Below are 25,593 nucleotides of genomic sequence, written 5' to 3'. Positions count from 1 at the left end.
TCACCTGCGGCTCCTCTAATTTCCCATGTTTCCATTAAATCCAAATAGAAGATGTCATACACTTTTTTGTCCAACCTACCTTACAAGAGATGTTGCTGTGAAGAAAATTAGGTGGAAAGACTGCTGTATATAATATCTTCAGCTCATATACAAAGGCATGATATAAATCTAATCAATAAAATTTAGTTGCAGTGCAGGGGGGGATTCAAATCTGGATGGGACAGCCATAGGGTCTACACAAAGATGGAGATGTAAAAATACATATATTGCTTTATAATAACAAAGTAAAGGCAAAAGTATAAATATATTCAAATGGGCATAAGAATGAGACCAAGTCTTTCCCAAACTATGAGGACCTCTAGATGTACTAGGGCCGTGGTGGTGAACCTATGGTACGGGAGCCACAGGTGGCATGCAGAGCCCTCTCTGTGGGCATGCGCACCATCACCCCAGTCCTAGGCCTTCAGCTGGGTTTTATAAAACCTTTTTGCTTTAGGCCTCCACCGCCGTGTGCAAAAAAAAAGGTTCAATCAATCAATTTCAACTACTTGCAGGGAAAAAAATGTTCTTGCAAAGTTGGATTTGATTGATTTAACTTTTTAGTCCCACTCAGTCTGCCGTTACCACTGCAGCCACGCCCACCCAATGGGCCATGCCCACCCAATTGGCCACTCCCACCCAAAGGGCCATGCCCATCCGGCACCCGATGATACATAAGTGGGTTTTGGGTTGCAGTTTGAGTACTCGGTCTCTAAAAGGTTCGCCATCACTGTACTAGGGCTAACCTCAAAGAGAATTCTCAGACTTGTACTCTCAAGTATACAAATATACAAGTACAAATGCATTCTGTGTCCATGGACATGTTTTCTCATTTATCAAATACTGTACATCATTGTGAGAGTCATTTTCTGAACATTCTTAAAGGTGCTAATAAGTATTACGGTGGCTCCCCAAAAATAAGACCTGGTCTTTTTTTTCTCCAAAGGAGGCACCAGGTCTTATTTTTTGGGGATGTCTTTTCCATGGTGTCACCATGCAGTGGTGGCACCAACAGCCCTGGCCAGCCAGACCATTTCTTCTGTGGCTGCTTGCTGCCACTAATGCGCATCGCACCCAGGCTCTGCAGCTGAGAATGGAGCTCTGGATTGATGCATGCAGCACCCCCACCCTCCATTTTGCCATCATAGAACTTCAGGAAAGGCCTCTGCAACTAAGAACCAAGCTCCAGATAGACGCACACGGCGTGCCCGGCCTCCAAGGGCACCACCCACATCAATCTGGAGCTCAGTTCTTGACTGCAGAGAAATGGAGGCTGGGGGGTGACGTGCGCATGTGAGCAGCAACAAGCAGCTGCAGAAGTGGGCCAGTGAGTGAGACAAGTGTTGGGACATGGGAGGCTGGCTGCAATGGTAGGTGGGTGGAGGCACGTGGGGTAGCTCCATCCCACCATCCCCACCCTAGCTTGATTTTTAAACATGGGCCTCGCCCAAAACTAGGGCTTATTTTAGGGATAGGGCTTATATTAGGCCCACCCACCCCAAAAAAATCAAGCTAGGGATTATTTTCAGGGTAGGTCTTATTTTGAAGGGAAATACAGTGTGAGATTCCAATACCCATAGTAAATGTACATGAAATCTAAATGCAGACATAACAGCAAAACTTCACATTGTCCAAAGAAATCCTCTGTGGATGTTATCTGATCATCAAACAGAAGAATAAAAATGTCAGAGATGAATGGCAGCAAAGAGAAACGACCATGATATCCCTGTTGGTCCTGGATGTGATGACCATTACTTGTGTTTTCACTTCTGCTCTACGATTTGAAAGGTACAGCCTTTTCACATCATCAAAGGGCACTGAGGTTTTTTGTTTGTTTGTTTCCATGCCTTGGAATGCTGCTCATTGCTTGACTTTCTCTTCTAAAGTGCAAAGGTTTTTCGTGTGAATCCGCAAAATGAAAAGGAAGTAAGTGTCATTAAATCCTTGCCAAGCCTCATACAGGTGAGAAAATTTTGCAACTCAGAAGTTTTGTGCCCCTTTAAGGAATTTTGTAAAATGCATGCCTGTTCAAAAAGACATGAATATTTTCTATTTATCAAAGTAGTGTTTGTGTGTGTGTGTATTTCTGTTTGCATATACAGAAACCCAGATATATACATGCAATACAGATTCTTTGCCTGATAGAAGAAAATCAACTGTTTTGAATGCTTCCAATTTTTTAATATATAAAGGATTGTTAAAATGGTATTATATCTCCACAGTTGAAATTTAATTAAAGCAGGAATGGCTCCCCAATATACAATATATTATAGAGCAAGGCAGATTTAGACATCTGGAATATAGTTGTTAGGGCTCAAAGAGAAACTAACAAAATTACTAATGTTTAATACAAAGTTTAAATATTTAATCTGTGGTTAGTGGTTGGGGATGCAAATGGAAGAAAGTTATTTTTCTTTCTTTCTTCACTGTTTTTTATTTCAATATGGGGATGGAGGAATGTAACATCTTGCTTTTAAAACATTTTTTTTTGCATTTCTATGTTTGCTTTTTTCTACTTTTTTGTATTTATAAACAAATGGATAAAGAAAAAAGGAAAAAATGCCTAGTAAACTCAGTTAAAAACCTGTCCTCAGTTCCAAAGCCTGTGTGAAAGTTTGCAATATCTTATTATTATTGTACATTTTTTATTTTCTGCCACAAAGATTTCGACCATGGTATCCTGCTGCGGTGTCTCAGGGGATTGGGAGTGGGAGGCACAGTTCTTCAGTGGTTCTCCTCCTATCTCCTTGGATGTTCGCAGTCGGTGTTGGCAGGGGGGCAGAGGTCGACCCCGAGGTCTCTCGTTTGTGGAGTTCCTCAGGGGTCGGTCCTCTCGCCTCTCCTGTTCAACATCTACATGAAACCGTTGGGTGAGATCATTCGTGGTTTTGGAGTTGGGTATCATCAATATGCTGATGATACCCAGCTTTTTATTTCGACCCCAAACCACCCCAGTGATGCCCTCGATGTGATGTCCCGCTGCCTGGAGGCGGTTCGGGTCTGGATGGGGAGGAACAGGCTTCAACTCAACCCTGACAAGACTGAGTGGCTGTGCGTACCGGCATCTCGGGATATTCAGGATATTCCATCCCTCGCTATGGGGGGTGAGTTTTTACCCCCCATAGATAGGGCTCACAACTTGGGAGTCCTCCTAAATTCACAGCTTTCCCTAGAAGACCATATAGTAGCTGTGACCAGGGGGGCCTTCGCCCAGGTTCGCCTGGTGCGCCAGTTGCGGCCCTATCTAGACCGGGATGCCCTACGTACAGTCACTCACACGCTCGTGACCTCTCGTCTTGACTACTGCAACGCTCTCTACATGGGGCTACCCTTGAAGACCACTCGGAGGCTCCAACTGGTACAGAATGCAGCCGCAAGAGTTGTGTTGGGAGTTTCCCGACACTCCCATGTCACACCTCTGCTCCGCAAGCTGCATTGGCTTCCAGTTGTCTTCCGGGTGAGATTCAAGGTGTTAGTAATGACCTACAAAGCCCTACATGGCATGGGTCCGGAATACCTTGGGGAGCACCTGCAGCCGGCGTCAACTTCCCTCCGCCCAGTACGCTCCCACAGAGAGGGCCTCCTCAGGGTGCCACCGGTCAAAGAATGCCGACTGGTGGCCCCCAGGGGGAGGGCATTCTCTGTGGGCGCGCCGGATTTATGGAACCATCTTTCGGTCGAGCTCCGGATGGCGCCTGATCTCCGGTCCTTCCGGCGCGATCTTAAAACCTACCTTTTTGAACAAGCTGGCCTGGCCTGATGGGATGGGGTTGGGTTTTATAAATTGATCTTAACTTTTTTAATCTGTATTAATTTATTACGGGCATTGCTGTTTAATTACTTTTTAATTTTTGTATCTTGTTTTTTATTATGTATTGCCCTGTTCACCGCCCTGAGTCCTTCGGGAGAAGGGCAGTATATAAATTAAATTAATAAATAATAAATAAATAAATAAATAAATAAATTTTAAGATTCCAAACATCTAGATGATGCAACAGAATAATTCTGCCCCCCAAATTTAAAAGTAAATTAATTTCTAAAATTAGAGAAATGGGAAGACTCAGTGGATGTTACCATTATCCACTAAATGTTACACTGCATTTTAGTGAAGGGTAATTTTCATAATAAGCACCAATAAATATACTTGTGATGTCTACCTGAAAATTACTGCATAAGAATGAAGATGCAAGCATTAACAATTGCCCATACGAATATTCTATAGTTTATAGTTTATAGTTTATTTGATTTATATACTATATTTATATTCTCACTATTTATATAATATATTTATATTCTCACTATTTCCTGTGGTTTATTTTCTCTCTTTATACAGTACTTAAGAGAATTAAATTCATGCCAGACTGGCATTAAAAGCCAATTTGAAAAATTCACATTATCTTAAATTCTCTTTCAAGTTTAGTTGGATTCCTGGTGATTTCATGGATGTGCAGTTTGTGTTTTGTTTTGTTTTTTGCAGCAGCACAAATGTGCTTTTCCACTGTTGGGATGTTTTTGTTTATTTAGAAAAGCTTACACAACTACCTACTTTAACATCGGCCAATTCTAGGAATTTAAGAGGTCTGCCATCCAAGTACTAAACAGGCCTGACTCTGTTTAACTTCCAAGCCCAGACAATGTCAGCCACACAATACCATCTTCTGGGACTATATTTTCATTCACGTACAGAAACTTTTCTCAGACTAATATGGCTTTTATAAATTATAAGAGGAAAATGGTCAAAACTTTAAAAAGCAACCTAGCGTATGTAACAAGAAAATAGGTTTGTCTGGCTTTAGACCTTTTCTCATTGTTTTCATAACTCAGCAAACCCTTATTTTACTTCTAAACAAAGAATGCTTTATAAGTAGAATATAAACATGATGAAAAGCCTTTTCATGGGCTTTCTTTTGACTTGCCTTGTGGCCTATGTATAATGTGGATTTTTTTAAAAAAAAAATCCCTTGCAACTCAAGGTCTTTAACATGCAATGTCAAATAAGAACCAAACAAGAGTAAGCAAAGAATCCAACTCTATCATTCCAATTAAATTACATTACTAATTGCATTATAAATCTAATACCATAAGGATTTCCTCTGTCTTTTCATTACCAAAGGCTGAATCTGTGGCAGAACTTGGCTATAGAATGCATTCTCAAAACAAGGCAGCCTTCCAAGAAATACACAAAAGGATAAGACTGTTTGAAAAGTTCTGTTCCTGGCTTAATTTAATAATTAATTGTCATTAGGATTCTGAGCTGATTTACAGAAGGACTGAAGAAGCTGTAATCTTGAAGCTGCTTATTGTTACAATCCATTTTATGGCCTCCAGAAGCCTTTAACAACACTTATTTTTAGCTTTCCATCATAATAAACCTGCAGTAGAATGAAAATAAAACTTCAGAAAAAGCCAGCTTTGTCTATGAACATGACCAGATCACTTTGGATCTCTGTGCCAACCCCTTTGGCTTTCCATGAAATCTGCCATGGATCCTCTGGCATTTTAGTCCAAACACCCAGATTTTTCCCAAACTATTGTTCAGTGGGACACAACATCTGCCCAACAATTTTACCATCAATTCCCAAAGGAAAGCCAAATGGGTTGCTGAACACCCAAACATAGGAAGACATATAAGTGACCCCACAAAAAAGGCACCAGGCTTTGAACTATCACATCAGCAATGGACAATCCCAAATAGGATTCATACTCCACACAGCATCTGTCAGGAATCTCTGTATAAATGGGGCATTGTATCCTCTTCTCAGAGTGACTGCAGGGCCCCACATCAAACTGTAAATTACAACATGACCGGCTGCAAGCTAAGAGCACATGCAGTCCAGTGTTTAATATTTTAAAATATAAAAAAGGCTGTGTTTCAATGGTTAGATGGCCTAGACATTGGCATTTGAACATAGATCTTTTTAACATTTACATTTTATTGTGTTTTACTAATCTAGACAAAATGTTAATATAAATTGCTAGTCCATGTATGATACGCTAAATAAATACATAGGTGGGCTGATTGTACAGCAGATAATAAAGGATCTAAACAGCAAGGTTTAAAAAACATTTCCTTAGTAAAGGCAACTTTGTCAGGCACAACAACACTCATGAGAAGCACACAATGAAGCATAGAAGAAGTAAGGTTCCCCCATCACCCCAAAAAAACCTGTTTTGTTTCATCTACATTTCTGGAACAATATTGGTATCTGGTGGCCTTGCTATTTTATGGGACTTTCACCAAGACTGTTGCATATCCCAGCAGCTGTTGCCTCTCACCAGTCCCCTGTGGGGGAAAGAGAATGCTAGGATGAAAATGTCTTTTTTGAAACTCTGCCCACTTTCAGCTCTGGTCCTGCCTATTTTGGACTCTAACATGTTTAACATTAGAAAAAAGAATCCAAAATAATTTTCAGCTGGCTTTACAATGAAAAGATATCCCAAATCTAACATAGTAGTAGGAACAATGATTACAAGTCATAGTTTAATTTTTGATTGTTTAATTAAAATATTATTTAGAGTGTCTTAAATGCAAAACCAAAGCATGACTAGAATAAAATGAGAAATGAAACCTTTCAGTTTCTTTCTCATAACTGCACTCAAGAAGAGAAAAGGTAGACTGAAATTTGGCCAGGCTTACCATCACAGTGCTAGGGATGTACATATTTTATTCAATCTGTATTATGCAGTCTGATTCCCAATTCAGGGAGTGACAGATCAGAACAAAGTTCTTCAGCTTTCAATTTCTAAACCTGTGACTTTCAGATTTTTTAAAAAAGTATATTTTACAAAGAGCTATATTTTAAATATATATTAGCATATACAAAGAGCTATATTTTAAATATATATTAGCATATAATTGAGTTTTCATGCTATTGTAACAGAGACTGAAACAGGACACAATGTATTTATATAAAGTGGGTTAGGACGCTGAGCTTGTCGATCAGAAGGTCAGCAGTTTGGCGGGTCAAATCCCGAGTTCCACGTAACAGAGTGAGCGCCTGTTACTTGTCCCAGCTTCTGCCAACCTAGCAGTTCGAAAGCACGTAAAAATGCAAGTAGAAAAATAGGGACCACTACGGTGGGAAGGTAACAGCGTTCCGTGCGCCTTTGGCGTCTAGTCATGCTGGCCACATGACCATGGAGACGTCCTTGGACAAGCGCTGGCTCTTCGGCTTTGAAACGGAGATGAGCACCGGCCCCTAGAGTCGGAAACGACTAGCACGCGTGTGCGGGGGAACCTTTACCTTTACCTTAAAATTGATTACTTCATGGATTACTGCCTTGTCGTGGTGAAGGGGCTTGCGTAATTCAATGAAGCTATGAGTTATGCTGTGCAGGGCCACCCAAGATGGACAGGTCATAGCAGAGAGTTCTGACAAAACATGATCCACTGGAGAAGAAATGGCAACCCACTCCAGTATCTTTGCCATGAAAACCCCATGGACAGTACCAAAAGGCAAAAAGTTATGATGCTGAAAGATGAGCCCCTCAAGTTGGAAGGCGTCCAATATGCTACTGGGGAAGAGCAGAGGGCTAGTACTAGTAGCACCAGAAAGAATGAAGCGACTGGCCCAAAGCCGAAACGACACTCAGCTGTGGATGTATCTGGTGGTGAAAGGAAAGTCCGATGCTGTAAAGATTTTTTCTCCGTAGGAACCTAGAATATAAGATCTATGAATCAAAGAAAGCTGGACATGGTCAAATAAGAGATGACAAGACTGAACATCGACATCTTAGGAATCAGTGAACTAAAATGGACAGGAATGGGTGAATTTAATTCAGATGACCATCAGGTATACTACTGCGGGCAAGAATCCCTCAGAAGAAATGGAGTAGCCTTCATAGTCAATAAAAGAGTAGGAAAAGCAATACTGGGATACAATCCCCAAAATGACAGACTGATTTCAGTTCGAATCCAAGACAAACCATTCAATATCACAGTAGTCCAAGTCTATGCCCTAACTACCTAATAGGGAGGACCAGAGATATCTTCAAGAAAATTGGAGATATGAAGGGAAGGTTTCATGCAAAAATGAGCATGATAAAGGACCAAAATGGCAGGGACCTAACAAAGCCAGAAGAGATTAAGAAGAGGTGGCAAAATTACACAGAAGAACTATACAAGAATGAGCTTAATGTCCCTGAAAACCACAATGAGGTGGTCACTGCTAGTGAAGGCTATGGTCTTCCCAGTTGCAATGTATGGCAGTGAAAGTTGGACCATAAGAAAGGCTGAGTGCCAAAGAATTGAGGCCTTTGAACTTTGGTGCTGGAGAAGACTCCTGCGAGTCCCTTGGACTGCAAGGCAATCAAACTGGTCAGTCCTAGAGGAGATCAACCCTGACTGCTCTTCAGAAGGCCAGATCCTGAAGTTGAAACTCAAATACTTTGGCCACCAAATGAGAAGGAAGGACTCACTGGAGAAGAGCCTAATGCTGGGAAAGGTTGAAGGCAAGAGAAGAAGGGGGTGACAGAGAATGAGGTGGCTGGATGGAATCACTGAAGCAGTAGTTGTGAGCCTAAATGGACTCCAGAAGATGGTAGAGGACAGGAAGGCCTGGAGGAATGTTGTCCATGGGGTCACGATGGGTCGGACACAACTTTGCAACAATAACAACAAAAATTGATTGGTATGTGATCATTTACAGTCAAAATGGACTTTGTGGCATATAATCAATCCATTAAAATTGATCAGTAATAGAGTTATCTATTTGTCTTCACAAAGCATTCAACTGTGACTAGTCATTACATATGAACTTGTTTTAGTCTTCACACTTCTGCATATCAGATAAAAGCTTACCTTATTTAACAAATGAATTATTTCCCAAATTCAATGTAAGCTTATACCAATCAACAATTGATATTTCAAAGTTTTGGACAAAACTGAATTCAGTCTTCCTCTCAGAAGTAGAACTGAACAGAAATAAGAAATTGAACAGCAGCAGTTTTTTGGGGGGTGTAACTTTCATTTCTATTTCATTTCTATTCATTTCTTTTTGTGCAGATTGATTTTTGGTACCCAGATACGGCACTGCATATAGTCAAACAGATGGAAGTAGATTTCCATGTCAGTGCTGCACAGAGTAATACTGTTGAGGGGCTCCTTAAACAGAATGGCATACCTTATGAGTAAGTTAAACTTCTCTATTTATTTCTCAGGTCTGTGGCTATGTACTTTTGAAATTGTATAGAGATTGCACATGGGATGTGTCTATGTAATATATATTTATGAATCAGTGTGTTTCAATTAATTATTTCTCCCTTATTAGAAAATAGTGCACTTGGATAGGAATGGTAAATTGCTCTTCTTCACTTGTAGCATTCTTTCTGAAAAAAGCAGTCCTCCTGGATTGTGCAAAAAAGTTCATTCCAAGATAGAGTGGCTTGTTACTGCAAGACCAACGTACAAAATTTCCCATGAAGTTAATATGCAAGATATATGAAGAGTGGCTTCTTTAAAAAAAATTAATTTATATGGCCTGCTCTAACAGATATGAATGATTCAAATACCACTGAAAGCAATGAAATAGTTTTGTCACGTCTAAGCCTACTGCCAAATTGAGGGTGAGATTTAAGTTGGATGGGCCCCATGATTTGAAAGTTGTACAAAATCTGCATGCAGTATGCATTGAATAATTAATGTATGTTTAAATAAATATACAAAAATTCAGTCTAAAGTAATTCAAAGTCTGCAGGTGACATTTTTGTTAGTGTAGATTTGTCTGAATGTAGGAGATTTCTTGCTGTTCTTCATTGCTTTCTTTATTGTTTTAACTTGATGTAAGCCCGTGGTGGTGAACGTATGGCACGCGTGCCACAGGTGGCACACAGAGCCCTCTCTGTGGGCACGTGCTCCGTTGCCCAGTCTTAGGCCTTCAGCTGGATTTTATAAAACCTTTTCGCTTTAGGCCTCCGCCACTGTGTGCAAAAAAAAAAGGTTCAATCAATCAATTTCAACTTCTCAAGGGGAAAATAAAGATCTCACGAAGTTGGAATTCATTGATTGAACTTTTCAGTCCCACCTAGTCTGCTGTTACCACCGCAGCCATGCCCACCCAATTGACCACACCCACCCAGCACCCGACAATACATAAGTGGGTTTTGGGTTGCAGTTTAGGCACTTGGTCTCTAAAAGGTTCACCATCACTGATGTAAGCCATTCAAAGTCCTTTTGGAGTTAATTGGCTCCTAAAATGCAGAAATAAATGAGCTCAGATAGAGTATAATTTTCTGATTATTTTTTATCATGTAGAATATTATTTGACAACCTACAAAAAGACATTGAACAGCAGCTTGATGGTGACAAGAACGATGGGCACAGCTATGAAAAATATAATGAATGGGACAAGGTACAGAACTTATATGACATTCGACAAAAGAAACAATCTTCAGCATCAAGAATCCCCATTTATCAGAGACAGTGGGAAGGGAGAGTGATGGCACAATGGCTTATTGATACTGGATTTGTCAGCTAGAGATGGTTGGCACTCCAGCAGTTTGACACCACGATACCACGTGGCAGAGTGAGCTCCTGTCATTTGCCCCAAGCTCCTGCCCACTTAGCAGATCAAAAGTATATACAAATGAAAGTAGATAAATAGGTATCACTTCAGTGGGAAAAATCTAGCAGTGTTTAATGAGGAAGCAGAAACAAGCACCGGACTTGCCTGGATTCTTCCAAAGTTGGTGGAAGAAAGCCCAGATGACCTGACATACCCCAAACCTTCCTAGTCAGCTGGTGCAAAGCTAGTTCGCCCCTTGTGATGTACTGTGGATAGTGTGCATATGTTAAAAAATGAACTAGCAATTTTAGGCTGCCAGTACTTCTCTGTGGTAAAAAGCATTGTAGACTTCCCTGGCTATATACACCATACACTAAAAGAGAGAGAGAGAGAGAGAGAGAGAGAGAGAGAGAGAGAGAGAGAGAGAGAGAGAGAGAGAGAGAGAGAGAGAGAGAGAGAGAGAGAGAGAGAGAGGGAGAGGGAGAGGGAGAGGGAGAGAGAGAGAGAGAGAGAGAGACATTAGACCATTTGCACTTGTTTGTAATTATATTTCAGTTTACCACTTGGGTGTACATGCATCCTCTGAAGCATGAAGAGTGCACTTGGTGGCTAAAACTGAGTCTAGTTTAGACTATTACCTAAGGAGTCTATCAAAAATGCATGCAAAAATTTTTCACACAGGATTGGACATGTATCTTTTTAGTACTTGGCATATTTCATGGAAGGATTAAGCTATAGCCACAACTACCTGAATTGAAGAAATTGCCCTCTATCATTATTATCGCATTGTCCATTTTCCTTCAGAGTTGTCAATGTTTTTACAGAATCTATTCTTCTACTGCATTTATCAGATGCTTCATCTAAAGCAGTGTTTTACAAACTTGGCAACTTTAGGATGTGTGGACTTAAACTCCCAGAATTCCCAGCCATCAGGAGCTTGAAGTCCACATATCTTAAACTTCAGAAGTTCCTTCTCCCAAAACTTAGTATAATTTATAAATATAATTCTCTAGCAACAGCAAAATTTTCAGGCAATAATATTCTTTTGAAATATTTACCCAGTACATGGAATTTGGTAACTGAACAATGTAAATGTGCCTTTATTATGAACAAAAGATTGATATTGCAGTATTGGAAAGATAAATGTAGGGCCTCTTTCATTCAATGAATTGAGAAGCCAATTACACTTCCTATAGGATTGCCTATAAAGGAAGACTTTGTAGGGAAAAATATAATGAAATATATTCAAATATAATTGAATAATAATAATTATAGAATTGCAACTATTTATTGCTAAAATGATATAGATTTTTTTCTTTTCTGGTTTTTTTTATATTTTAAAGCACTTTCTATGTGGGTATTTTTCCTCTTCTTTGATAACGTGTGTATTTTTATTTTTGTTTTTTCACCCTTTTTGTTATTTTAAAAGCAATAAAGAGTATATATAAATAGAAAGTTGCCTAAAAAAACACTGCTCCACAGCAATAGATAATAGTGTTTTTTATTTCGATGGTGTGAAAAAGTATCACTTAATTTTGTCAGAGCTGAAGTAGCTTCTTGGATGAAAAGTAAAATGTTTTCAAGGAAAAAACCAAGTCCAGTTGTCTTTTGGAAATGTACCTTTGGGACTATTACTCACGTATTTGTACAAATCAGATTTAAAGATAAGACAGGTATATATTCTTACCTTAAATGGATAACCAGAAGTTTAATGAATATGGGTTCCTTCAGCAGATACTAGACTACTCTTTCTGATTTCAGTATCCCTCAGCTAAATTAAGACCACATTTCTCCAAATTCTGACCAGTATATCATTGGAAATTTGTAGTATCACAAAGCTAAAAGACATTAAAATGGGGAAGGTTATGGTAACAGGTATGAGATCAGTTGTTATTTAATGGCCTGGTATCATATGCCTTATCTACAATTAGAAAATCATCTTACTCAACTTATAGGAAGAGAACTATGTTAATCAGCGATACCAAAAAGAACAAGAGTCTGGCAGCACATTGCCCAACTAAAAAAATTAATTTAATTTCATGGGCTGTATATCATTTCATCAACTGCTTTTCCAGCAACCCTTATTTTTCTTTTACCCAGATTTCTGACTGGACTGCCAGAATTGCAAAAAACAACTCAACATTGGTTTCCCGTATCCAGATTGGAAAGACATTTGAAAATCGACCCATATTCCTTCTTCGGGTATGAAAACCTTTTCAGGAAAATAAGCAAAGAACAGATGAAATTGTGTTGAAAAACTCTCTCTCACACACACCCAAATTCACCACCCATATCTGGGAAGGATTCAACAATTGTTTGAATAGTTATAAAGCTAGCAGGTTACAGTGAGTTACTGGTCTCTTGCATTCAGAAGAGCCAACAGCAAAAGTCTCAAAGTTACATTGTTCTTATATAGAATGTTGATCAAGTATTTCAGCCATGCATCTACACTAGCCGAAGATCCCAAATGAAGGAAGAATTTATTTACAGCTAATGAGACAAAATAGCCAGAAAGGAGGAAGCGGGTATCTTTCATGGTTTGAAAACATTACAGACACAGTCTCTGATAAGCTACATAGAATCTTTGATATGATTTGCACCAAAGCTTTAATTGTTATCACATGAGAGATAATAAAATGTGTTGAATATATTTCCTCCTCTAAAGACATTGAATATACTGCCTCTTCTGAATGTGCTAATTCCATAATCAATTAATCATCAATAGGTACAAACTAACACACTAAATTCTACTGTTAAAGGTGCTACAAAGGAAATACAGCAAAATACATGTATTTAGTAAAATACATTTGTATTAGTAAGCATAATTGATTGAATCTGAGTTCTTCTTCCAGCTCTCCACTACATGAGGTTATGTGTCATGCTAAGCAACCATGCAATTTGTTCACTTTTAGTTTAGTATTCCACTAGTCCAACCATCTGATTAACAAATCACGGTTGGTTTATGTTCAAGAACAAAAGATTATTCTTTTTTTTTTCCTGAACGGAAAACCAATAAAGTACTCCATACCTCATTATATTTTACATAGCAGATGGGGTCAGAATGAGTAGTGGGTGTTGTTAAAACAAAAATTATATTTGCTTTCATTTCATTTACAACACATAAAATTGAAATTAATTAAATATATATAATACAGTTGTTACCACATATATAAAAACATTCTGCTTCTATCACATTGAACAGTGAGCAGTGACTTCCGGAGATCTTTCAAAATCACAGCTGCCCTGTGGCTTATTATATTATTTTGCTCAATATAATAAGCATGACATGACAACCCAACAATAGAGTCATCCTGCTCTTTCAATGAGACAACAACAATGAAAAAAATGACTTGCATACACATTTCTACATACAAGACTTAGAATGAGACTCTTAGAAACTATTTTTTCTTAATAGCAAAGCTATTTAAAAGTGAAGGTGGCAGAACAGAATGGATCCATCTGTAAGGAATAGTATGGTATTGAAGTGTACTTTCTTAAAAATCTCCCTTTTTTACTTTTTCAAAGCAGATTGGAAAGAAAAGTGAAGAGGGAAAAGCCATCTTTATGGATTGTGGTGTTCACGCACGAGAGTGGATTTCTCCTGCCTTTTGTCAGTGGTTTGTGAAAGAGGTTAATTAACAAGGATTTTTTTGTCTCATATGTTAACTGTCCTACAAATGTGTTAAAACAACTTCTAGCATCCCTAGAAGTTCTTACTCATTCATAATTGTATTTGTTTGTTTAGTTAGTTGGTTATAGCCCACCTTTATTATTTTTACCAATAACTCAAAGTGGCAAACATACCTAATGCTTCTTCCTCCTCCTATTTTCCCCACAACAATAACCCTGTAAGGTAGTTGGGCTGAGAGAGAGTGACTGGCCCAAGGCCACCCAGCTGACTTTCATGGTTAAGGTGGGAATTAAACTCACAATCTCTTGCTTTCTAGTCTGGTGCCTTAATCACTAGACCAAACTGGCTTTGATCTTTGATTTTGTGATCTTTGCACAATCTATAACTCCAAAAATCAAAGCCCTTGTATACCACTAAACAAATAGAAATGTGAATCATGTTTCTGTATTCTCAAAAGAGTCTATCATGAATGATATGGAAAATAGATTCTATAATGTTATATAGTGTGATGAAGAATGCTGCAGTTCTACATACACTTTATTTATAAGACCAACTGAGCCTAAATTTTGAGTATATGGGATCACAGAGAAATGTATTTTTTTTTCTTAAAAAAGTTATGTTTTCTAAATTATCAGGCCATCAGCACCTATGGAAAAAACAGGGACATGACATATATACTGGATAACATGAATTTCTACATCGTTCCTATAGTCAATGTAGATGGGTATGTCTGGAGCTGGACACAGGTATCATTCATACTTTTTAACAGGATAATCTATGTTTGGTATCTAAGACATGTTCCTAGCCTCCTTGAACCAGCACTCCCAAACCATCAGTTAAAAATCAGCTTTTATTCTGAGAGGCAAAAAAGTCCTCTATCTTGCCTCTCATTTCAAAAGCTGATGACCCATAATTTCACAAAGCTTGGGGAAGGGCTGAAAATCTGTAAGATTTTAAGCCCTGCTGGCCTTCTGGAACATTTTAAATGCCCTAGATAAATAGATATCCAGCTTTGTTTCATATATGGGGGAATGGGATCTGTGACCCCAGACTTCATAGGACCCTCATCCCCATTTTATAATTTTGGAGACCACTTTAACTATGAATTCAGAATTTTCTTCCATTATGAAGGCATCAAAGTGAAACATCCTCTGATGATATTTCAGTTCTGAATACAATAGAAATTTTGCATACTAAAAATATATATCTTACATTTGCTAATAAGAATAGAAATAGCTATTGAAAACAACAAAACAAAATTAATAGAAAGCAGAAATGATTACAAATATCTCTACAGCAAGGAGCAGATGAGCATAACAAAAGATATGTATAATGTTATATCAGAATTAATAGCAATACAATAATATCTATCTATATCCATTTATCTCTATTTCTATCTATCTATCTATCTATCTATCTATCTATCTATCTATCTATCTATCTCTATCTATCATAAAACAGTAATATCCAAGCCACCAGATCTGCTTCAATATCTCTTTTAAATTATATATATTTGCTTCAGATCTAATTAATTCAACCAGCATCTAGCCAAAATCAGAGACTTGTGGAGAAAAAGCAAAATTATATGCAGCACGTGAGCAGTTATGAATGTTCCTAAAAGGACACATATCTGCTCCATGAGCTGCACTGGTTGCTGGTTTTTCAACATGCTGATTTTGACCTTTAAAGTCCTACAAGGCATGAGGCCAGGTTATCTGAAGGACCACCTCTCCTGTTATTTCTACCCATCCCATCAGGTTCCGCAGGAGAGGCATGTTGCAGGTTCCATCCAGTTGACTGGAAATGAGCCTTTTCTGTTGTGGCACCTGCTCTGGTGGAACGTTATCCCTCCTGAAGCGAGAATAACCCCAGTCCTTATGGCCTTTTACAATGCTCTCAAAACAGGCCTGGAGATCCCTTGGAAGCAGAGAATCCAGACATTGTTTGCACTATGTATGACATTAGAATAGAATAGAACAGAATAGAATAGAATAGAATAGAATAGAATAGAATAGAATAGAATAGAATAGAATAGAATAGAATAGAATAGAATAGAATAGAATAGAATAGAATAGAATAGAATAGAATAGAATAGAATAGAACCTTGAAGGTCTTCTAGTCCAGCCCCCTGCTCAAGCAAGAGAACCTATACCATCTTAGACAAGTAACTGTCTAACCTCTTCTTGAAAATCTCCAGAGATAGAGAGCCCATGATTTCTGGAGGCAAGCTGTTGCACTGATTAATTGTCCTCACTGTCAGGAAGTTTCTCTTTAATTCCAGGTTGCTTCTCTCTTTGATTAGTTTCCAACCATTATTTCTTGCCCTGCCCTCTGGTGTTTTGGTGAATAATGTGACCCCCTCTTCTTTGTAGCAGCCCCTAAAAAACTGGAACACTGCTATCATGTCTTCCCTATTTCTTCTTTTCTTTAGATTAGCCAAATCCAAGTCCCGCAACCATTCTTCATGTTTTAGTCTCCAGGCCTTTGATCATCTTAGTTGCTCTTCTCTGAATTTTTTCCAAACTCTCAACAACTTTTTTGTGATATGATGACCAAAATTGGCTGCAGTATTCCAGATTTGGTCTTACTAGGGTTTTATAAAGTGGTACTAATACCTCGCATGTTCTTGATTTCTATGCCTCTGTTTATTCAACCCAGGACTGTATTAACTTTTTTGGCTGCTGCTGCACACTGCTGGCTCATAATCATCTTACACAAACCTACACAAACTTGTTTTCCTTATGTTTGTGATTTAATCATTTTAGCTGGTGTATACATTTGATTTTAGTGGTTTTGTTATATGCTGCCTTCACACATACACACACACACAAATACAAACACACACTTTTACAGAACTTTAAAAAGGAAGCCTGAAGGTTGGGGTTAGGGAGGCTGTTGCTTAAGTCTTGGTCTCTTTAACATCTTGGTACTAACAAGAAAATTCTGCAAAGAATTTACGGTGGAACAAATCTAAATGTAGATAGATTTCACTGATTGTGGTTACAGTTACCAAGCCACATAATGTTTCTATCAATATAACATTAGTAGTGAAAGGGAGGATGGGTGCTTATTAAAATCAATTACCTGCTAAATGGATATGTGTGGATAAAACCATGATTCGGGAAATTAATGAATTAGTTTTACTGCCATGATTGAAACATATCTAACCATCTTAGATACCAATCTTATAAGATTATATCCTGCTAAGGCAAGAACCAGACACATTTTAAGACCACCAAGGACTGCATCAAGAAGCAATTAATTCTGAAGGACAAAAATAAGGCACTCCTGGATTTAAATCTACTTGGACATATAAAAGCTCCTGATATTTTTCTAATGTAGTAGGAAATCTGTTATTCTATATGCCTTGTTCTGGGTTTGAAGTAGTGTACATTTTAATCTAGTCAAGCCATGTCTTCGAAATTTCTACCAGGTTAAGGCCAAAAGTCAAGATAAGCTGTGAAATGTTAGAGAGCAGTCTAATTAGGGCAACTTGATGGGATCTTTTCCATTTGTAAGGACATTTGTCTAATGCAGGTGTCCCCAACCCATGGTCCATGGAGCAGTACCAGGATGCAGCATGCCAGCAACTGGGCTGCACAAACAAGCAAAATCCCATCTGCGGGATGCAGGCAGCACACAAAAACATGCCCCCTCTTGTCTACAGAAAAACCTCTCTCCGTGGAACCTGCCCCTGGTGTCCAAAAGGTTGGGGACCTCTGGCCTAATGGATCTGAGGATGCCTCGCTTCTTCCCTCATTCTTTTACAGAACACTTGAACAAACTTTTTATCTGAACTACATAGCAAAGAGTTACAGCTAAACAAGGGAATCAGGCTATCAAAGGAAAGCTCACTCAACACACTGCCGTTTTTCATTGCATTGTCTTTCTACAGAAAATTAATGCATTCCACTCATAATCAGTATAAAGAAAGAGAAAATATAGAAAAATGTTTATGGGTCAGATTGAAGTCCCTAAATGATTTTTGTCCAGCAGGATCGTTTCTGGAGAAAGAATCGTTCTAATGCATCCCAGAGTAACTGCATTGGCGTTGACATCAATAGGAACTTTAATGTTGCATGGAGCAGTAAGTAGCCTTTGCAACATTATCTACCTTCACGTTATTTTCATATGACTAATCCAGATGGTGTTTCAGTAAAATTACTTAGATTGCCACTAGACATTTAGAGGAAATCAAAAAGACTTGGGTTGACAAATAGCATGTTTAATGAACTTAGGAACTAAGATTGAGTAAATATCTCATTTTTATTATCACCAAAAATATAAGTAATGCTCCTTAAAATATTATATAGATCGTACCTTATCTCAGTTGTACTTTCATCAGTTTTATGTCCAACATCAATTTCATGTTGGAGCTAAAAGGATGAAAGAACAGGCCTTCATTTTTGTTACTCTTATAAAGTAGTACATACATTTTGGATACAATTCTTCAAATAGGACTGATAACAAAATCACCATATTAAGCATATGCTACAAGTAAAAATATATTTAGTGTGGAGAATAAATTGTAAACAGTAAAACACTAACTCTTTGTCCTTAATAGCAGTAAGTTAAGTTATAAGACAACATTGGAAAGAGTTAGGATCATGACAGAGTTTTGGACCTGGTCTTTATAGAAAAAATAAGCTTATTAACTAAAATCATTGAAAAAAGATGGTGGAGAAAGTTTAATTTTATGTAGATAGGAATGACTCTATCTCAAGTATAAGAGATCCTCCATTAAAGATTGTAGAAGCTTTGGGGAAAATGAAATATATTATAAAATGTCATACTTTCTGTTTTCCTATGTAACTCAAATGTCTATAACTGTTCTGACCTCTATATCAAGCCCTAAACAATGGAAGAAATTGCTTTAATATTGGTTACCATAGCACCATACATCACATCAGTATTGACACTCATTTCTTAACTACTGTGGGAAGTACAAAATTCTGGTCTTTTATTCTTCCATTTTAGTTTATTTATGTTAATGAGGTAAGGTAGCATTGTACGCTCCCCAGAGCTCTATTGCAATTTGTCACCAAAATGTAGCAATGTAACTTGCCATCAAAATTGTAGTGTTCATGCTTCCATTTAAAAGGGAATAAATCCTTTCTTTTCTTCATTTTTTCATACTTTTATCAGATGTGTTTACATGTGTTTTAAATTTTTTCTGACTGATCAAGATAGTATTTTATTTTTATACTATACAAGCTATTTCTCTAGGTGTAATTTGCAATTTCTGAAAAGTCTTTCACTGATGTAGGGCATCAAATTTCAATTACCAGATTTCCTTGAAGACTAAAAATCCTTTGTTAAAAAGCATTGTTTCATATTGAAACATTAGTATACATTAGGGGTGTCAAACTGCCAGCCCAAAGGCTGAACAGATCATGAGGAAACCATGCCTACCCCATTGCTGGCAATGGGGGAAAAGTTCTGATACGTCACACGATGTCACATGACATCGTGAGTTTGACATGTCTGGTGTACATAATGATTAAGCACTATAAAAATTCAGCTAGGCCTTGGGAAGTGACTTTTTTCAAATTGATTATTGCTTTGAAGTACTTATCTGTGTGAACATGTATGTCCAAGAGGTTAATGCACCTGGAGGCTGTGAGTGCTTTAGGCATGAAGCTGGGTGACTATGGGCCAGTCACTCCCACTCAGCCCATGAAAGGCAGCAAGCCAGTCAGTCAATTCTTGTTGCAACCAATGAGTCAACACTCTATTGGTCCAAAAGCAAGTGGAGCCTGTACTTGTGTGATAACGCTAGGAAAAAAGAGGTAAGCTTCTATCTATTATAAATGTAATAATATATGGAAATTGTATCCTATTAAATATTCTAGTACAATAATTGTCAAGTGTTACATTTTTGCATAATATTTAAACTATCTCTAGAGTATATTCCTATGGACATTTACTAGGAGTAATTCCTACTGAATACATTGGGACCTACTTTTGAATAAACTTGCAAAAAAACCCCTCTGCAGTCAAATCTGTGAGTTACTTGAACATGCTTAAATGGTTTATTTCTATTAATCAAATTAACATGCTAAATGGAAAATGTCCTGATTCAAAGCAAACAAATAAATATTTATCATAAACATTGTCTACACTAACCAGGATCAACTTAACTGTGCAATAAAATGTAACTGTTGTTTCCACCAACAGCTGCTGATGCTTCCAGAAATCCCTGTGAAGAAATATATTGTGGATCTGCCCCAGAATCTGAACCAGAAACTAAAGCAGTTGCTTCATTCATCCGTAGCCATCTTTCTTCAATCAAGGGCTACCTCACCATGCATTCCTACTCTCAGATGATATTGTTCCCTTTTGGTTATACCTATAAGAAGACAGCAAATTATAATGAATTGGTATGAAGGCATTGCAATTGTCCCATTTCCTAAAATTTCTAATTTGAGTCTGTCTGCTTTGTGCTCAGTCAACACAATTCTTTAGCAATCTTGAGATGGAATCCTATCATCATTTTTAACATGTATCAAACAAAGAGATTCACATCCAGAAATCCTAGGATTTCATGTGGCTTATCGTTCCCATCAAAAATTAATACCAAATTGTTAAATTTAACATGATGAAAGAGGACTATTTTAAATAAATGGCAATTTATTATAGGAACGTAATTTTGATTACCTATCAATAAATTAAATCAAGGTTGATTTTTGCCCTGCCTCCAACTTACTTTCTTGTCCTAGAAGTGTAATTCCAAAGATCTTATCCATTAGAATTTTTAATCACATATGGCACTTTTAGACCTGCCAAATATATAATAACATCCAGAATGTACAAGCTAGTCGAAATCTGCATTTCTCAGAATTTTGATATAATTCAAAATGTTCTTACAAAAATTGCACCCTAGGAACATTAGAACTACACATTACTAGAACAAGCTAAAATTAGAATAATTCATATGAACATTTGTGTGAATTTTTTGCTGTATTCGTAAGCAATGGAAATGTCCAGATGATGTCAATAAGATAAAAAACTCAATGAAGCACAATTGGGTAAGCAAAATTCATCCAGGTATCCTAGATTCTGTGGCTCAAAAAAGCATATAGGAAGTTTACTTTTAAGACATATGTATTTTGCTCCAATTGATGCTGGTTTCTTCTTTGTTTGATACTAGAATGAACTTGCAAAAAGAGCTGTCAAAGCTATAGCCAGCCTATATGGTAAAGTGTATAAGTATGGAACATCAGCATCTACTATCTGTACGTATTTTACACATTGTTAAAAGACATATTACATCCTTTATAAGTCATGCTGGATAGTGATAGGGTTTTCTTCCTCTGCTTAGAAGAAAAAACAGTAGCATGGAGATGCAGCACTTGTGGAAAATACAAGTAATCCTCGGTTAATGATTATTTGTTCAACTATTATTTAAAGTCACAACAGTGCAGGAAACCTATGGCCGGTCCTTGAAGTTGCTTCCATTGCAGCATTGCTGCAATCAGAGACTACCACTTGCAACTTTCACTGCCAGCTTCCAATAAGCAAAGTGAATGGAAAAGAAGGCAAGTAGTTGCAAGTTGCAGTAAGTTGCAGTCACTTGACACTGTGCTTCATGATAGTGTACAATTCACTAAATAACCACAACTGTCATCTTAAGTTGGTATGGTCACATGATTTTTCACTTTACAACCTTAGCAATGGAGTTACCAGTCTCAGTTACGGTCATTTACTGAGGACTAACTGTACCATCTACAATATAAAAGAGCTGTTGAGAGTTTGCATATTCTCATAAACCCAATGCAATCTCTCTTGTAAGTATGTGCAAATGAAGCCACCAAAAAAGTGACAAATAAGAAGATCCAAAGGTTTAGGTATCCTGAAAAGAGCTCATCTTTGACTTTTTCTGAGGGCCCTATATAGGGAATGGAGAGAGGAAAGACAGATCAAGATGGCTAAAACAGATGTGAGTGAAAATGGAGATAGCCCTTGAATGCATAAAATCCCATGAGTTTAAACTGATATTTCAAAGAGATTAATAACAGATCAATCCCACATCACTGATTTCAGGAATGTGTTTTTTTTTCCTTTTAGAAAAGAAGCAGGCAACTGAGCCATAGCAATAGACTAGTAATTAGACTTATACACCACTTCATAGTACTTTAAAGCCCTCTCTAAATGGTTTACAGAGTAAACATATTGCCCCTAACAATCTGGATCCTCATTTTACAGACCTTGGAAAGATGGAAGGTTAACTCAATCTTGAGCCAGTCAGGATCAAACTGGTGGCAGTTGGCAGAATTGGCCTGCAGAACTGCATTCTAACCACTGCACCACCACAGCTTCATAGAATTCCTATACCATTCTACATAAACTGTTTTTCCATCTACCTCCATTTTTATTACTGGCAGTAGTTTTCCAAGTTGTGAGAGGGCTTTCATAACTTATGATTCCTGGTACTGTTTTTAAAATGGAAGCAACTAATCTTAAACATTTCACTTTCCTCATGACTTCCACAAGTGAACAACAGTCTCCCCCTCTTAAAGTTATTCAAACACCTTACCTTCACTTTTATTATTTTGTTTTTATTTCCCTTTTCCCCCCTGCTATGTTTCCTGTCATTCTATTTGTTGTGCCTTGCTTTACAGATCTTTCTTCCGGTTGTTCCGATGACTGGGTATTCAACCAGGGGATCAAATACTCCTTCACCTTTGAGCTTCGTGATAAAGGCAAATACGGATTCCTTCTCCCTGAATCCCAGATCAAGCCAACATGCCAGGAAATAATGCTAGCAGTCAAGTTAATTGCCAGTCACATCCTCAACAAGACTTTATAATTTGGACTAATGCTTTTGGATGAATTATAGATGTTTGGAAAGTAATAAATCATCATTTATTACATGAAAAATATTTGTTTTGAATTTGAAAGCACTTTTGGGATCTGTGGTCCCAAGTCAATGCAAAACAAGGCATTTTAGCTTCTTCAGTTTCAAGCATAAAATATAATTTCACAAATAGTCTTCCTGCAAGCGTTATTCTAATTATGAGACACAGAGGGACATTCCAGAAAAGAAAGGTTTTTATACTTACCTTCAATATCTCTACAAATTCTGAATTAAGGAAAATGTATGGTTTTGGTTAATTGAAAGACGAGTCAGTTAAGACAACTTGAATTAAATTAGCTATGGTATATATTTTCTTAGAATTAAATAGAAAAATAAAGGGATTTTCTTTTGTTTTTATGATTGTTTTGAATGAAAGTCAAATGGAACACCCAATCCCTCATTAGAAATCAAAATGAAAGGAGGCTATAGTGTAATTTTTATAAGATGCACACAGCCAAATAATATTTTGGCATCTTGTGTGTCCCTTAGATTAAGTGGATATTTTTACAAGTGCAAATCACAGCTGAAGTGGAAGAAACCAGGACTGGACCATGTTGTACTGGATCAGATGTACTACCTTTTCTTTTGATAAGGCTGAAAATTATTCCTTCATACTAAGCTTTTCTTTATATTGGAAGAAGTTTCACTGCTGAGAATTAAAGTTTTTCTTGTAATGCAAGTAACATCTCCCAGAGGTGATTTTCATTGTAACAGGTCATGAGGGAAAAAGATTAAACTCATCTTCCCAAATTCCTGTTGTTTCAATAATGTTTTTTCTTCTCATGAGAGCTATTTACAGGTGTAAAAACAGTCACACAAAATTAACATTATTTAGAATTATTGCAGCTATGTGCTACATTAAGCCATAATGTAGCTTGCTTCATTGTGATTTAATATATGCATGAGTCCAGCCAATCATTCCTTATTCAAGCAAACCTGTTAAACAATTCATGATGTATTTTGATAGGTGAATCTAGCCACTGAATATGATAGTTTGGTTCTCAAAGATGCCAGTGGCAGCAAGGACAGGAACCTTTTGCAGTCCCCAAAATTGTTTCAGAGGAATTCAGATGTACTGAGTACATAGGTTGTTATATTTTGTATTATCCTTAGTTTCAGAAAAAGATGCAGATATAAAACTTAAATCTAACCATAAATTAGAATACTCAGATGGGTGTAAAAGGCAACTATTTATCTATGTGTTTTCTCCACTGGTTAAATTATAAAAACATTATGCATTCGTGTCTTTTCTCAAACCCATGTCTGATTACTTTTCTTTATAAAATTTATGGTCTCTTGATCATCTTCCTTGCCATGTTCTAAACCTGTCCCACGTTCTCTGAATTCATTTTAAAGTGAGATGTTCAGAATGGGACACCGTAGCTGATATTAGTCTGACATCAGCAAAATAAAGTAAAAGTATTGCTTTCTGCAGTTTAAAAATTAGGCTTCTGTTGGTTTAACCCAGGGGTCTTCAAAGTTGGCCCTTTTATGACTTGTGGACTTCAACTCCCAGAATTACTCAGCCAGTGTGCCTGGCTGAGGAAATAATAATAATAATAATAATAATAATAATAATAATAATAATAATAATGATGATGATGATGATGATGATGATGATGATAAGTTGGAAGGGACCTTGGAGGTCATCTAATTCTGGGAGTTGAAGTCCACAAGTCATAAAAGGGCCAGGTTTGAAGACCTCTGATTTAACCTGAAAATGTATCCAAGCAATATCATTTAGATTCTACATGTTTTAATTGTATAAGGCCAAGTGTAGTCATGTTCTACATGCAATTTTTGAAGCCTTTAAAAGAACCACACAAAATTGTCTGATTTAATATACTGATCCCTTGCTTAGCCCAAGTATTCCAATAAACAATTAAACTATTTTCATATTTTAGGTTATTCTACAAAGTCAGTTTCTCTGGTGATTCAGGGTCAAAATGTTACTGCTTAGCTATTATTGACCAAATGTGCCTGCCTGTTTTCAAGGGTGGAAATGAAGATATGTATAAACCCACATCCTAAAACTTGCCATGATTTCAGATCATTACTCTCCAAGTAGACCAAGAAAGGGGAACAGTGCCAAGGAGCTGTTAAAAATTGTCCTCTCATTCCCTGATCCATGCTTGTCCAAACAGCACACTACACAAGCCAATAGAATTAGTCAGCATATATTTGTTTCAGTTTCTCAAAGCCCTTTTGGAGATCCTCCAACAACTTTCTTATTTTACATTATCTCTTTTTTTCCCATGCATTTTCAGATTATTATTAAATTTCATGGTGTGGCCATTCATGATATCTATTCACAACTTTAAATGGCATAAAATTTAAATCTTCCTCAATATTTCACCTGCTTCAGTCTCTTTGAGGAAGGACTGCTGCTCCACTTCGACTAAAGAAAATCAATGTGTTTTTTTTCCCTTGTTTTCTACAATTTTCTGTCTGACCATCTCTGACCAAATCAAGCACTTTATGGGTCCTGACCAGCACTGACATTTTTCACTGTGCATTGACTGAATCTTGCAATCTTGAAATGACCACCCTTCCTTAGGTAGGTG

The 25,593-nt window shown here is 37.4% G+C and overlaps 1 protein-coding gene across 1 annotated transcript; it reads left to right on the top strand.

Annotated features, from left to right (window-relative positions):
- Positions 1-1,756: 1,756 nt before the first annotated feature.
- Positions 1,757-22,981, top strand: LOC310641644 (mast cell carboxypeptidase A-like; the record flags this gene model as incomplete). Its single annotated transcript, XM_083364881.1, has 11 exons — positions 1,757-1,827; positions 1,926-2,001; positions 9,044-9,168; positions 10,292-10,388; positions 12,642-12,743; positions 14,070-14,171; positions 14,808-14,918; positions 18,169-18,259; positions 20,350-20,552; positions 21,323-21,407; positions 22,794-22,981. 11 exons carry the CDS (start codon positions 1,757-1,759, stop codon positions 22,979-22,981), a joined length of 1,251 nt encoding a protein of 416 aa, XP_083221007.1.
- Between the last annotated feature and the right edge of the window lie 2,612 nt (positions 22,982-25,593).

The sequence above is a fragment of the Vipera ursinii genome, assembly GCF_947247035.1.
Source record: "Vipera ursinii genome assembly, chromosome: 5".
NCBI lineage: Eukaryota > Metazoa > Chordata > Lepidosauria > Squamata > Viperidae > Vipera > Vipera ursinii.
Note: the sequence above shows the minus strand (reverse complement) of the source record. Positions and strands in the feature narration are given on the sequence as shown.